Source organism: Polypterus senegalus, chromosome 10 (assembly GCF_016835505.1).
Source record: "Polypterus senegalus isolate Bchr_013 chromosome 10, ASM1683550v1, whole genome shotgun sequence".
NCBI lineage: Eukaryota > Metazoa > Chordata > Cladistia > Polypteriformes > Polypteridae > Polypterus > Polypterus senegalus.
Window position 1 is genome coordinate 88,115,074 of NC_053163.1, and position 16,330 is coordinate 88,131,403.

At 41.0% G+C, this 16,330-nt stretch overlaps 1 protein-coding gene across 1 annotated transcript in view; it reads right to left on the reverse strand.

The window, feature by feature from the left end:
• Positions 1–6,075, reverse strand: part of stard14 (START domain containing 14) — a 42,982-nt gene extending 36,907 nt beyond the window's left edge. The window contains exon 1 of the mRNA XM_039766134.1: positions 5,479–6,075. Coding sequence (XP_039622068.1) covers positions 5,479–5,694 — 216 coding nt within the window. The 5' untranslated portion in view covers positions 5,695–6,075. The remainder of the gene's footprint in view (positions 1–5,478) is intronic.
• Positions 6,076–16,330: the final 10,255 nt, after the last annotated feature.

The following is a 16,330-nucleotide window of genomic DNA, read 5'->3' on the forward strand; positions in this document are numbered from 1 at the left end:
GAATTAAAATCTTATCTTTAACAGCCTCCTGAACTTCACACATTAATCATTACCTCTGAGAGCAGAGTGTTGCAACAGAGACCTCCAAATGTCATTTTACTAAGGTTGAGGTGTCCTATATAAACTGCAACATGCCCTCACGGACCTAATAGTTAATTTGCACGAAACAGCAAACAAAATGACCAGTCTAGCTACATTTTTACATATTCTTATTCTGGGACCATTCCATGTTTCAAAGATCTTCAATCAATTATCATAACTTAAATGAAGTTACACAGAGGAGCAGCTTAAACAATTAAAATGTTAAGTAACATAGTGGCAGTATATACTCCTCAACTCCATGAGCTCAGTTTTGCACTTTTAATCTCCTTGCTCTTTTAGCAGGCTGTAAAATGAGCTAAATAAATTAATAATGCAATAGTTTCAGCACTTTTCAATGCCAAAAAACATTTACAGACAAAAACACAATTGTTTTAGTTCCTTTAGAATAATAACCATCCATCCATCCATCCATTATCCAACCCGCTATATCCTAACTACAGGGTCACGGGGGTCTGCTGGTGCCAATCCCAGCCAACACAAGGGTGCAAGGCAGGAAACAAACCCCGGGCAGGGCACCAGCCCACCGCAGTAGAATAATAACCAATGCACCTTTAAGAATTTACAAACAAACCCCTTACAGAGACATGGGGAAATCATGGAGACTCCATACAGAAAGTGACTGGGCCCAGCCTTCTATCCCAGTCTCCCAACAGCAACTGTGAATTGGGCAGGTATTGATTAAGAGTGTGGGGGTGTGTAATGCCCTGGCATTCCTTCTGAGGCTGGTACCTAGCCTGTGCCCCATGTATCCCGAGATAAGCTTTGGTCCTGCTTTAGCACTGAACTAAACTAAGCAAATTTGAAAATATTGCATTATGTTTTGATTTAAAATGAATTATAAAAAGGAATCATTTACTGCGGTGGGTTGGCACCCTGCCCAGGATTAGTTCCTGCCTTGTGCCCTGTGTTGGCTGGGATTGGCTCCAGCAGACCCCCGTGACTCTGTGTTCGGATTCAGCAGGTTGGAAAATGGATGGATCATTTAAAACCTGTTGCATTTCCCACAATATAACACATACAATTGTTTTATTATTTCCCGCAACCCAGAATTGGGCAGGGTTAAGAATGTCAAGTTATGAATACTTATGTCTACAGCTAGGTGGTACCAGCATATAGTGGCCGGCGTTAGCGCCTCACTGTGCTTGGATCCTGCTTCAATATCTGAATGAGGAACTTTATTTTCCTTCAGGAGTCTGGTATCCTTTCACAACTCCAAAGACCAGCCAAACTGACTTTGTGGGCAATATATATTAGATATATTTCCTCTGGTATGGATTTTGAGAAAACTGATTTACTGGTATGCTAAAAATGAATGAAAATGTACCAAACACATTTCAACATAAATACAAATCTTACAAGTGGAAGGAAATGGGAAATGTCTTTTTTTTTTTGTTTATTAGTGTCTTTGTACTCATGTTTTTGTGTTTGGACTTGTATGGAGGCGTCATGTAATACGTGAGCTGACTCTTTTTAAAATATTTGACCCAGAGTTCAGTGAGCTTCAGCTTCATTGGTAAGTCAATGCAAACAGCAAATGAGCACAGAAAGAGCCCACGTCTTTGGCCATGTTTGAGTGCAGTTGGCAGCATTAGCAAGTCAGCGAGTCAGAAAGGGGGCAAAGCTGTACTTGTACTGGTTCAAGAGAGGTGAACACCTGCAGGAAATCCTTTGTTGGGTATGAGCCGCATCTGTGTTAGTTATATTAACCCTTGTGCATTCATAAGTAATACATGTGTTATTTGTTGAAAAATAGGTTTCCTTCTGAAAAGAATATGCACAGTAAATCGATTCCAACATTGTACCTGAGTATTCTTCAGAACTGTCCGATTTTTTTAGTTACAATAGGATATGTATTTATTTTAGGCCAAATCATCCACTCCTAGTGTGGTATATTCCTGTAGCCTTCTCCCATGCTCTTGCTCCCTCTGCATGTTCCTCCCTTAAAACTGAGATAGGAAGGCAGGGGTTCATTCATGAAGGATGAAACTTCTTCACCAGTTAGTAGGCCTGGTTTTCTCACCAGAGTAACCTGAACAGCACATTATTTTCTAGAGCATACAAAGCAATTCCTCTGGGCATGCCCTCTATCTATTACGTCTAGTGCAGCCTAGACAGTTTCATGTACCATACAAGTTTTTACTGGAAAAACTGCTTCAGAAATTTAGAGAGCATCTAAAATAAATCAGCATAACTACATAGCACTTCTCTTCCCTGCCCTGAGGATCGCGTCTTTTTTTTTTATTTGAACAGCACAGCTGGCAGTGTTAAGGATAAGGAAGCAGGTACCTGTGTGACACAAACACAAAGTAGACATAACTATTCTAATTGTACACTGCACTTAATTCAATATATTGCTTTTCTATGGTGAACACAACCACAAAGTGTTATTTTAAGTGAAATACGCAGTGGAGCCTGCAGAACACAAACACAATTTGGATAATGCTGCAGGGATACGTTCACTTCAGTTTGAACTATAATGAGCATGTTCAGAAAATAGGTGGCTACTTCACGGATTATATAGATGTCTAGAGAGCAGGAGGATGGCACAGCAAACTCCAAATAGACAGCATGTGGCTGTAGCGTAGGATTTAAACAAGGGAATAAAGTGTGCACTGCCATCTCTGACACAGATTGTCCTATCAGTCTTCGGAGGAGCGCCCTGAACTTAAATGTTGTGAGGAACTACCAAATGGGCAGGAGATGTCCTACAAGCCAGTAGATAGCAGCAATGGGGCACATAATGGGAATATGTACTGTATAGAGAACAGATTGGCCCATTAATTGTAAACTGGAGCATGTGAGAGCAGCCAGAAGGTAGTCTGGGCACCCTGGGTTTAGAGCTGTCCATTGGTCAGGGTCACAATGACTGGAGTCAAGAGGTGAGAAGCACCAAATGCTTGACTATCAGTAGGAAGAGGAAGTAATGGGATGTGAAGGGGGACCTATGGTGAAATATTAAAATGGACAGGGTTTCAGCAGCTGTGTGTGTTATTTTCGATTTATTCTGAATTCCCTGTCTTATTCCTGACCACACTAACACCTTACTTTTTCCTTTTTTTAACAAATTGTTTCCTGTCTGACATTAATCAGGGTATGAAGGCAGATACACTATTGTCCAAACATGATTATACTAAAGATGTAATTTAAAGTGGGAATTCCGGGAATTAAGAGACAAAATACAAAAAGCCATGACAAATGCATAGTTTTAATGTATGTCTGATGACTACATGCCTCCTGAACAAGGCGCTGTACAAGAGTGGGCAATTTTTGTTTTAATGCACAATTGTGACATAACTGCCCTACACTTATAAAAAAAGTTGTACTCCCATATCTTTTGCAACAAATGTAATTTCATAATTCATTGGCAAAAGCAGCAAAATGGGATGATAATAAAGATGCTTTAGCACAGAATTTTACATATTTAGGATACAGTAGGGAGTCAAGAATCAAGCACAGCATACAATTGCTAACTGCATCACAATACCAGCAAGTCATGAACTTGCAAAGCAGGCTGTCATTTTACTAGATGGCAGGGCAGAATTATGCCAAGTATGTGTTACATTAAACACCAGTCATTCCCCTCTGGCAGGAGGTGTGGAGGTAAAACTTCAAAGGGGAAACTGAGAGCAGATCACACCTCAAGTATCCGCACCACACCAAGCACATTGTTCTGGCCATGTGTACACTAATGCTGCATAAAATCCTAATGTGGTGCTTTACATTAAAGGGACTGTCCAGTACAACTCTCCTTCTGGAATGTCTACAATGGATACAACCTTTGATATACTGTAAAAGATCACTTTTAAAGATAAAATGCCAACAAAGAATGCACAGTATTCCCCAAAAAAGAACACATTCAAACCATCCACCCATTTTCTATTCCACTTAACACCAGTTCAGTTTAATGCTAGCTGGAACTTACCCTGGTAGAACTAGGGTGTAAACCTGAAGCCAACTGCACCCCAAATCCTAGTATTTCACTTTCATACCATCCCTTAAGAGACACGCAGCTATGCTTAAAAACATGCTATACCTGATCATTTACATACAATAGACCAACTGCACTTTGTTCTCTTTTTTGCTCTATATTCTCAAGGCCAGCTATTTCCCAACCTCTTTCAAGTATCGGGTGTCCTACAGATAATTTGAAATTGATAATGCTGTTAAATGGGGTTATACAAACGATAAACTTGATAATCCATGTGGCTGTGCAGAGCTGCAGATCCTAAAGTTGGTGGTGCTGTCCACTGTTGCTACAACTTAAATTGTACGGCTTTTTCCCATATAAACAATTCATCGACTGCCTTGACTTTATAGATGATTACACACAAAGCTAGCACTGTAACACGGTTAACTTTAGAGCAGCGATGGTTGGGTTTTACAGCGGTACAGTGCAGCTTCACGCTCCAGATTCCTGGCTCCCAATCCCGCATTTTGTAGGAAGGTTTCCTCGTGTTTACAAAAGTTTTCGTCCAACATCTAAACAACTTGTCAGCGTGTTTTCCCAATTGACGAATGGACGTTTACGGCTACTGACTGTTTTTTGTCCGTTTCAAGCCTCCCCCACTTTCGAACAGCAGTCCGCGGCTATGATACTCATACGTTATGGCTACACTAATAGAATATTCTAGTGTCCCAGCATTTATTAGTTCCGCTATGCTCTATTCTGTGCACGACTAACATATGAAGGCGTACATCACAACCAAGTCATATGTAATCTGCCTTTGTGGAACGTACAATGAATAGAAATAAAAGATAAAGTGATTCGATTTAAACAGAAACTCGGGGTAATCTGCAGCCCAAATCAATGCTAGTACAGCAGACGAACTAACTGCTTTGAATCCAACAGATTTTCAACTACGAAAGAACAGCATATCGCCCAAAGCAGGCGCAGCCTGCTGCCGTAATCTCCCAGGCTACTATCGGGACCATCGGTTTCGGATGAATTCGTTTAGTAGAAGACTAGTGCCTTAAAAATGAATGGATCTGGAAACGGCTTCCCAAATACACTCTCGATCACGCTTTCGTTAGACTGTCCGTTGATTTTACAGAGTTAAGAACGAAGTGTGTAACGTGTGACTAGTGCTACATGCACGCAAATTTGGATTAAGACACGCGGACCACCTGTCCACCCATGCTATGACACCAGCGCAAGCCGAAAACTCTCGCTGCAGCTGCGCCACTCCAGGCGCCACCATTCAGACGACCGTCGTCCAAAGCCGCAGAAGGACTACAGATTAGGTGTAATGTAACACAAAGGGTAGACGAATACAATACTTCGTTGCTATAGAGAGCCGTATTAAAAAGAACACGTTGCCTTCCCCGACACGTAGCACCTCAGATCAATAAGAATGTTTAAGGTGATGGCTTACTCACCTTTAACCTGTGAATCGTCGAGAGGCTATTCCTGTCCCCTTGACCCGCGGCCACGGATGGAGGGGGCTGAACTAAAACCTCCATCCCAGACTTCTTATATTTGGAAATCCAGCCGTCCTGTGACTCGCATTCCTCCTGGAATCGGTTGAAATCCGTGTCGTCCGGCACTTCAACTGTTGTCCGAGCCATCGGGGGCCTTAAACAGCCACCGGGCATGCAGTGGGCTTGACAGGTGCAGCCGACTGAAAACTGTCGGATCTCTGTAGATCAACGTTACCTTACTTTTAGAATCTCATATATAAACATATAGTACAATTATGCCGACCAGCTACCGCCTCTTAACGATGAAAATAAGCAGCGAATCCACTTCCGGAGATGGCGACAGGTGCGTCCTGCACAGGTGGCTTTCAGCGACTAGCCGAATCTACTCGCCTGCTTTAATCATCTGTCCAGTCACACTGTGCAGAAACTTTTTTTGTTCGTGTTGCTAAGCAATCATGCAGCTCAAAGGCACGCGATGCAAAGTACAAGATCGCCGCTCCTGGTCGCTTACGGTACAGATACTGTATATGCACAGCGCATTTTACGTTCAACTTCAAAGCAGAAGTCGGGGGTGCTGAGCTATACTCAACTGTACAAGACCTGCGTATGTTGAAGAATAGCTCCTCGTCAGGTGTTGCGTGGCCCCATAAAATGATTGGGCAATACCAAAGAAGCCTGTGCTTAATTCTGCACTATGATAGGCTGACTTGCTGCCAATCAGGTGGTCCTTTGCAAGTACAGTGATGAGAAAATCATCTGCCTCGTCTCGATTTGTTTTCTTTTGATCTTATAGTCCATGGTAGAAACACGATAAACAAGAATAGTGGCGTCAAACATTTGAAATATTAAAATCTATGTTTTAATTTAAATGTTTGAAGTGTTTATGTTTTTATATTCTAGATTGTAATAGAAATTTGTCATTTTTCCGCCACTGATAGAAGTCCATAGAAGGCTAGATACCTAAGGAAGGATCAAAAATCAAAAAATAACATCATATTTGACCTTGAAGTGTCTAACGATATCACGCATGATTATGTGTGAAAATTTGTCGTTTTTAGATTAGCTCTTAGAGGGCTAAGACGGCCGGTAGAAAATCAAATGTCAAAAATATATTTGTCATCAGCAACCTCAAAACAGCATAAAACTAAACAGAACATGCCCATCGATCCTATAGGTTTTCCGAAGTTTTGTGAAAAGGAGTAACTTTGAACCCGCATATCCCATTTGGGGCTGAACCCGGGTCGGTTGATGTGGCATGCACAACTTTCTAATCAATTCTGTTATAGACACTATTAGTTTACCCTTTATCATAAGGGCGCAATTTCTTGCAAAACATGGTCCTAATATTGCCTATTAATAAGGGTCTTAGGGCCAAAAATAGAGGCAACGGAGTAGCAACCGCAAGGAGTGGGTGGTAAATTCCATGGGCTCCCGTGCCAGTTGCGTCCTGTACCATAAGCGCCTTCTTTTTTCCCCAAACATTCCCACAGTTTCACGTGTCCAATTCCATGCAGCAAGTGTGTATAATCAGGATTGTAATCAGCAAACGGTTTCAAACCTTTAGACCAACGAGAGATCCTGCAGGTAAGCTTTAACAGCGCATATCATTGGCAGAGGTTGATTAATGAGTAGGCTATCCCTGTGCTGCAGCCTAAATGCCCCCACCTTGTCAAATTGGAGTCATTGGATTAAGTTTTTTAACGACAGTTCTATAACTTCTTAGGAAAACGAAACTATTGTTACTTTACGAATTTACCTTACATTAAATAAATTAACCGGACATCAGGAAATCAGGGCCATGGGGAGAAAATGTGATGGGGTGTGGGGTGCAAAAGTATTAGATGTTGGAATTTTTTAAAAATAAGGGGTATTTTTTCATATGAATTACCTTCTTAGGGAAACATGATTCAGTACTTTCCACCATCCCAAATACTTGAAGAACTTATTATCCAGCAGTACACTACATACTGTACATTGCAACAGCCACCTGTCATTGCTCCACCCCTCTCTCGAAGATCACGTATAATTGGTTAGGGTTAGCAGTGGCTTTTGATTGACAAACCAACTGATAGCGGCATATTTGTTCCTCCCCAGTCTGGACTGTTCCTGTTCATTTTCCAAACTTTATTAACACCGTTCAGGCTTCCCGCTAAGCAAACAAGTATGTCTAGAATTGGTATTAGTTTTGTAGTGCTGTGTGAAGTTGTCGGGTTGACTTTTCAAGATAAAAATGGACTCTTTTCAGCATATTACCACTCGTAACGACAACTCCCAAAGCATCAAGCTACAGGCAGAGATTATGCAATAAATGGAGCACAGAACCAGTGTTTATAGGTAGCATGTTTATTATTTAAATGATTGTGTTTTGCTAATATGTGGTATAAAACTGCCAACAACTTAGTTTTAAAATCTATATAAAATCAGGTATGCAGATGAAGGAACTCTGTTTCACCATTTTTGTTCTAATTTAGCAAACATCATAAAGTGGCAATACGTTTAATCGTACTGCATTTTAAATATTTTTTTATTCACAACATTACAAGTATTTTTTTTTTCTTTTATAGGATGGTTAAAACCATTACAGGGAGATGGCACTGCAGCATTCTGTGCTGTCTGCAAGTGCCCACTTCACGCGTATAAAAATGATCTTCTAGCGCATGCAAAAACACAGAAACATATTTCTAATATTAAAAAAGAAATTCAGCAACTGAGTGCAGACCAATTCAGTAATATTTTTTCCAAACATTTCAAATAAAAAAAAAAGGCAAAACTAAAGCTTGCCTGTTTTATTGCTGAACATTGTTCCATTACCACAGTGGACCACTTGTCGGAGTTGCTGCTCAGCATTAGATGCTCAGTCCAGGGTATTATACAGTATATAGATGTTGATCCACTGACTACTCATATATATGTGCCAATCAACGCACAAAATGATCAAGAGAATAGTACAGGGTGAGCCAAAATGAAGTACCACATTTCACAAGGTCATTGCGTGAGGTAGAGGCAGCCGAGTGGGTTAGGGTAGGGGTCTGCAACATGCCTTGGTCCGGTGCACACTGAGCTTTCACTGTTGAAACATTCTTCAAAAACAATGAATCCATCATCACTACACAACGCACCTTCCGAACACACTTCAGCATTCCACCTAGTGGTGACATCCCAAATCAGAAACCAATTCTTCAGTGGGTGTCTAAATTTAGACAGACGGGTACAACATTGAACAGAAATCTCCAGGCTGTCTTTTGACTGTAAAAACATCTAAGCTGTAAGGGCATCAATTTTGCAGTCTTCTAGATGTTCAGCGCGCAAACATCCTTCTGCCTTAGGCATTTCCAACATGTCCTTGAGGAGGATTTTGCACGAGGACCTCAATTTCCATCCATACAAAATGATGGTAGACAGGAACTCGCTGACAGAGACTGGGAGAGCCACAGAGTTGTGTGTGAACATTCTGCAAACTGCTCATCGAGATGCCATCGTCATGTGCAGCAACGAGGTAGATTTCCATTCGAATGGTTGCATAAAACAAAACTTTCAATATTGGGCTGAAACCAACACTCATGAACTTTATCAGAGACCCCTGCACAGCGAGCGTGTTACAGTTTGGTGTGCTGTTGCAGAATTTGGTATTACAGTAATCCATCCTCGATCGCGGGGGTTGCATTCCAGAACCCCCCGCGATAGATTAAAATCTGCAAAGTAGAAACCATATGTTTGTATGGTTATTTTTATATATTTTAAGCCCTTATAAACTTTCCCACATTGTTAACATTATTAGAGCCCTCTAGACATGAAATAACACCCTTTAGTCAAAAGTTTAAACTGTGCTCCATGACAAGACAGAGATGACAGTTCTTTCTCACAATTAAAAGAAGGCAAACATATCTTCCTCTTCAAAGAAGTGTGTGTCAGGAGCAGAGAATGTCAGAGAGAGAGAGAGAGAGAGAGAAAAGCAAACAATCAAAAAATCAATACGTACTTTTGGGCTTTTAAGTATGCCGAAGCACCGCGATAAAGTGGCATTTTTTAGAGGAGCGTCCGTATCTTCTAAGCAAACAGCCTCTGTGCAAACAGCCCCTCTGCTCACACCCCCTCCGTCAGGCGCAGAGAATGTCAGAGAGGGTGAGAGAGAGAGAAAAGCAAACAATCAAGCACCGCGCGGGAAGCATATCTTATATTGTTGAGGAGTTTTAGTTAATATGCAATACATGCTCTGATTGGGTAGCTTCAAAGCCATCCACCAATAGCGTCCCTTGTATGAAATTAACTGGGCAAACAAACTGAGGAAGCATGTACCATAAATTAAAAGACCCATTGTCCAAAAATCCACGAACCAGCGAAAAATCTGTGATATACTGTCTATTTAGATATGCTTACATTTAAAATCCGCGATAGAGTGAAGCTGCGAAAGTCGAAGCGTGATATAGCGAGGGATTACTGTATAGGCCCTTACTTTTTTGAGGAAGAGAGAGCAGCAGTCACCATCACTTTAGAACATTACATTGAGACACTAGAAAACTTTTTGCAACCCCAACTGGAAGAAATGGATGTGGTGGATGCCTGGTTTCAACAGGATGAAGCAACAGCTCATATGGCAAGGAGATCCATGCAAGTTTTGCAGGAGATTTTTCCGGGGAAGTTGATCTCCCTGCGCGGCGATGTCAGGTTGCCTTCACATTGGCCTAATCTCGTTCCATTTGATTTCTTCTTGTGGGGTTTTCTCAAGTCGAAGGTATACATTCACTGACCTCAAAACTTTGAAGCCCTCAAGAATGCTATTTGCCACAAAATCACTGCTATTCCCCATGAAATAGCCTAACAAGTCAAGTGAGCATTCTGAAATCGTCTTGAAGAGGGTATCACTATTGATGGCCGCCACCTTGAAGACATCAGTTTTTAAAACACAGTGAAAAAAATCTGTTGTATACCCTTTCTTGTGTCGTAATGAAATGTATTTTATCTTGTAGCGTTTTTGTAGTATAAACGTTTGAAATGTGGTACTTCTTTTTGGCTCACCCTGGTATAATTCCATTTAATACATATTAGTGGCAGACCATTGGACCTCTGCAAGAATTGGAATGCCCCTTAATACCAGAATGCAGTTATAATTACTGGTTACCAGTGACAAAGGGTTTGAACCTTTGACCAAATATGTAATGCTTTAATGGTTATCTGTGAAACTCTCTGTCCATTTCATTCTCCTGTTGAATAAAGTTGAATCTAATCAAATTATATTGATCTCACCAGCTCACAATGCTCATTGCAGAAGCTATTCTTTCAAAGCTTGCATTAAGCAACTAGTAGTAGTAGTTTATTTATATAGCGCCCTTCACAGACAAAAGGTCACAGAGTACTGAACAGCAAATACAGAACAAATACAAACAGTTGAAACAAAAACAAAACCAATAAAAAACAATAAATAAACAAACTGGAACTATTCAGCACTGATCAAAAGCTTGCTTAAAAAGAAATGTTTTTAGTTGTTTTTTAAAAGAATCAACAGACTCGACTCCACGCAGACCACAAGGCAGGCTATTCCACAGTTTTGGTTCCACGGACTGAAAGGCACGATCCCCACGGGTTTTTAGCCGAGTGCGTGGGACAACGAGAAGACCCTGTTGCCCAGATCTTACAGTCCGGCAAGCTGTATGGCATTGGAGCAGGCTGGTTAGGTGCTCAGGAGCTTGTCCATGCAAAGCTCTGAAAGTAAGGATCAAAACTTTAAAATGGAATTCTATAAAACACTGGGAGCCAGTGCAGTGTGTACAGAATGGGAGTGATATGATCATTCCGGCTAGCATGAGTTAGGAGCCTGGCAGCTGCATTTTGAACTAACTGAAGGCGTGAGAGGGAGGACTTGCTCAAACCTGTAAAGAGAGCATTACAGTAATCAAGCCGTGAGGAAATAACAGAATGAACAAGCATCTCCAATTCTGATTTAGAAACAACATTACTTAGTTTTGAAAGATTTCTTAAATGAAAGAAACATGAGTGGCTGACTGACCTTACATATTCATCAGGTGTCAGGGACTGGTCAAAAATAACCCCAAGGTTACGTAGACTCGACTTAATAACAGGAGAGACAGAAGATAATTTTAAACTGAGCTCACAATGAAGAAAAGGAGGAGCAACATTTAGTACCTCAGTTTTTCCTGAATTCAACTGCAGGTAATTACTACTGAGCCAGTCGTTAACCTGAGACAGACAATCAACTAAAGTGACCAAAGTATTAATTTGGTTAGGCTTAAATGAAAAATAAAGCTGTATATCATCTGCATATAGATGATACGAGATATCCTTGAAAGAGTTAAGAATCTGTGATAGGGGAAGAATATATAAAGAGAAGAGTACAGGTCCAAGAACCGATCCCTGTGGCACTCCACACGTCAAAGGAGCAGAGTCAGATGAAAAGCCAGCCACACCGACTGAGAAACTCCTATTTGACAAATAAGAGGAGAACCAGTCCAGAGACACCTAACAGCTCTAATCTATTATTTTAAGATCTGACGGTACGCTAAGATCTAACAGTACAAGCACAGAGCACCTGCCTGCATCAGCAACAATTAAAAGATCATTAAAAACTTTTAGAAGAGCTGTTTCTGTAGAATGTCGCCTCCGAAAACCAGATTGAAAAGAATCAAAGAATCCCTGCTTTTCTAAGAAGGCACAAAGTTGCTGTTCAACCACCTTTTCCAAAACTTTGGCAATAAAAGGCAGTTTTGAAATTGGCCTGTAATTACTCAAAATAGACAGATCAGAATTAGATTTTTGCAATAACGGTTGAATTACGGCATGTTTAAAATATGATAGGACCACACCAGATCTCAAGGAGCAGTTTATGATATTCAAAAGGCACGGACCTATAAAACCCAAAGATTTTAACATTAATAATGTTGGCAACAGGTCAGTAGGACATGATGAAGGTTTCATCTTCCTGAGCAAGTCAGAAAGATCCGAAAGTGAAACCTCTGAGAACACAAAAGACTCAGAACATGAGTGAAGGAGAGCACTAGGTAAGACAGCTGGAACAATATTAGCTCGAACAACATTAACCTTGTCAATAAAAAAATCTAAGAAAATTATTACAAACACTATCGGAAAAAACCTGAGTAACAGATTGAGATGGAGAAATACTATTTTGAATAGTATCAAATAGCACTTTGGGATTACGCTTGTGAGTCTGAATAAGATTAGAAAAATAAGCTGTTCTAGCATCCCTAACCAAAGAATTAAAAGAAACAAGTAAATCCTTTAAGTATGAATGTTGAACTTCCAGATTAGTAGACTTCCATAGGCGCTCTGCTTTTCAGCAGGAACGCCTAAGATTACGAATGGAGTCATTCATCCAAGGACTGAGTGGGTAACAGAACGCTGCCTGATCTTAAGAGGAGCAATCTTATTCAAAATATCAGTACAATGGTCATTAAAACATTGAACTGCTAACTCAACATTATCAATATTACTGCCGGCATCACATGACTCATTAATAAAACGAGTACGCCTAGAGTTAACACAGGGTGACAGCTCTAAATTTGAAGATAAGTCAAACAAAACACACTTATTATCACTAAAGGTTACATTACAAATTGTAACATCATTCAAGCCAACTCCATAAGTAAAAAAACAAATCCAATGTATGTCCCCCACTATGGGTAGGGACAACAACATGTTGTACAAAATTAAGAGTCGGTGATACACAGAAATTCAGAAGCCACACTACATAAAATATCATCCACATGGATGTTAAAGTCACCAAGCATTATTATTCTATCCAGCTTAATAATGGTGGATATAAAATCTTGAAAATCAGTAAGAAAAGGACTAATCTCACCCGGTGGACGATAAATTAAAATCTATATATATAATTCACTAAGGCAAGACACCCATGGAAAGCATGCCGGAAAGGGCGTGGATTCAATAAGCCGCTGACAAGTAAGACACCTATGGCGCACGCAGGAAGGAGCCACGCCCACCAACTCCAAGACCATTGGATACGATGACAACTCGCAGAGCCACGCCCACCAACTCGGACGCAACGACACAAAAAAAACGGCGTCATTTATATTCATCTGTCGTAGAGGCCACATGCACCTCCGAGCCACGTTGACTATTCATAGAGGCATGTTTCTCACGGATGTGAATTGCCATATGCAGCGTGTAAAACGGTTTGCGAGGGGTATCCCATGGGATCCTTAAAACAATCCTTTACAACTGAGGTTAAAACACAATGAAGTAAGCAGTCTTTAAAAACAAAGTTTTCGGTTACGACGCACGACCGTGTGCACAATAGCAAACTGTTTTACACGCGTCGGGTGTCTTGGTGGATTATATATAGAAAAGCAGCCAAAACCGCACAGAGCAATGAAAAGTCTACGTGAGTCACAGGTGCATCTGGACTGTACAAAGATGACAACGACTCGAGTGACAAGTTAGAGGTGGGCACATGAGCAGGCAGTGTATACTGAACGAGAAATCAGCAGACTAGCATGACGGAGGGAGCAGAATGGACGTCCTTCTCTTCTCCTCCCGTTCCACCCTCCGCGCCTGAGCACCGTCCACCGCCATCCCTCCGTCTGGGAGGAGAAGGCGCGATGGCGGTCCGGCAGTTTTCAGTCACGGACGATTGTGTGTTGGTTCGTTCCGTGCATTGTTACAATGTTGCTTTTCTTGCTGATTTATTACATTACTGATTTTTCAAATGTTAATTTTCTCCCTGTGCTTAAAAATCATTAAAAAACCGGCCTGATTATGTGGCGTATAGTATGCCGCGGGTTGGCTAGTGCAATATATTGGGGCTACATGCCCAACTTTAACAATCTGAAGTTGAAAAGTCTTATGTGAAATGGTAGGAACAGAATGACATACAAATAACTTCTTAAAAACCATGGCGATCCCACATCCGCGGCCGGTGTGCCGCGGTGTGCTGATGAAAGAGCAGTCCTCGGGACACAATTCTATCAAATTAGTAAAATCAGAATCACGCTGCCAAGTCTCTGTCAGGAACATGAAATCCAATTTATTACTAGTAAAAAAGTAATTCAAAATAAATGACTGGTTTGCGATAATGTGCATTAATCAGTGGCACCTTAGCTGGTAGAGTCATAGAAACAGCGGCCTTCACATTAGCATTTTCTGGAATACGAGGGATAGCATGGAGAAGTCCAGGATTACTCCCTCAGCGTCTCGGACGGGGAGCGGGAAGCAACACGTCAGGTAATCCCAGCAGAACAGGTCTCAAGCACGTCAGCCTTCTCAGATAATCCTTAGATAAAGATGGATGATCCACATCAGAAACACAGCGCCATAGACGCCAAAACCTCACATGCACACCTGCCCTTTTTCCATGTTTCCTCCGACGGGACTGCAGGTTGACTCGGGTGCAGTTAACCAACAGAGAGGAAAAGCCGCTGAAAAACATAGCATTCACAAACGACAGAGGGAAAAAAGGTATAGTTGTAATGCTGAGAGAAATTTTTCATTGCTGATCTAATGTTGATCAATGAAATGCAATCGTACACTAATGCGGCTGGAAAACTGCGTTATGACTAGTATCACAAAATAAACAAAAAAACCCAAAAATATCCTACAACCTCAATGAGCGGGGCAAGACAAACGCAAAGGCATAGCCTAACAGAGGCGCCATTTTTGAAATGAAAGCCATTCCAAGCTTTACTAGATTTTGAAATCAGATCTACACCCACTTGGAAGTCAATGAAGAGTTTTAGGAATAAGAACGACATGGTAGTACTTCCAAATTCTGGTAATACTCCTTGTGGCATTACTTTGATTTGTATGAATGCTATATAAAGATTTTTACAATCTATGAAGAAATCATTGCAGAAGTGTGACCCTGAACAAGTCGCTTCACCTGCCTCTGCTCCAACTGGAATGCCAAAGGATATGTAAAGGATTACTGGGGAAGAGCATGTCAAAATTGTGTGCTGAAGCTACAAAGTAATGTTCTGGTAATTTTAGTTAAAAAGTGACAGCCCCTGACCGGTTGTAGCATTCTCACCATTAACAGAGGCAAGTCATAATGCAGTGTACAAATCCTTGTCCTTATGTAATATTGCATCTGATGGTGCCAATGTACTGTAGATATTATGGAGGGATACAACATTTTACACAATATCTATCAACTTTGTTTTTCCACTTGGTCTTTTGGGAGTTGGGGTCTTCAGGCAGCTGTGGCCACCAGATTGGATGAGCCGTGGTCAGCACACACTGCTTCGGACCAAGCCAAGTATTGTTAGTAATGATTATAGCATCCATATTTCTTTAGGGAGCAAGTGGAATCCTAAGAGAAAACCTACATTTAAAGGTGAAGAAAATGCAAGGTCCACAATGAAGAGATCTTAGATGAGAATGAACCTTGGCTTCAAGGACTGCAACAATGGATATGACTACTCATAACACAAACATTAAGGGAACTGGTCATTCCCAAGCACCGGGCCACTTTGGCTTACAGCAGCCTGGAACCTATCCTGACAGCAAGAAATACATGGCAGGATTTGACTTTATAATTGGGGCCCTCTCAGAATAGTCACTTCAGTTAACACACATCTTTGGAGTAAAATCAGAATACCTGGAGAAAAACAAACATCGGCACAGTGAGAACATGCCAACTCTACACAGACAGCAACAGAGTGCTAAGCAAATAAAACAAAGGACAAGCCAGTTTGGTGAAATCTGAATTTTATTGTGTGGTACACTTTCATTTTCCCTTTTTTACAGCATATAATAGAACATTATTCACACTTACTTTGCTAAAGACTAGTAGACAGCAGATTTAAAATGGACAGACACACTT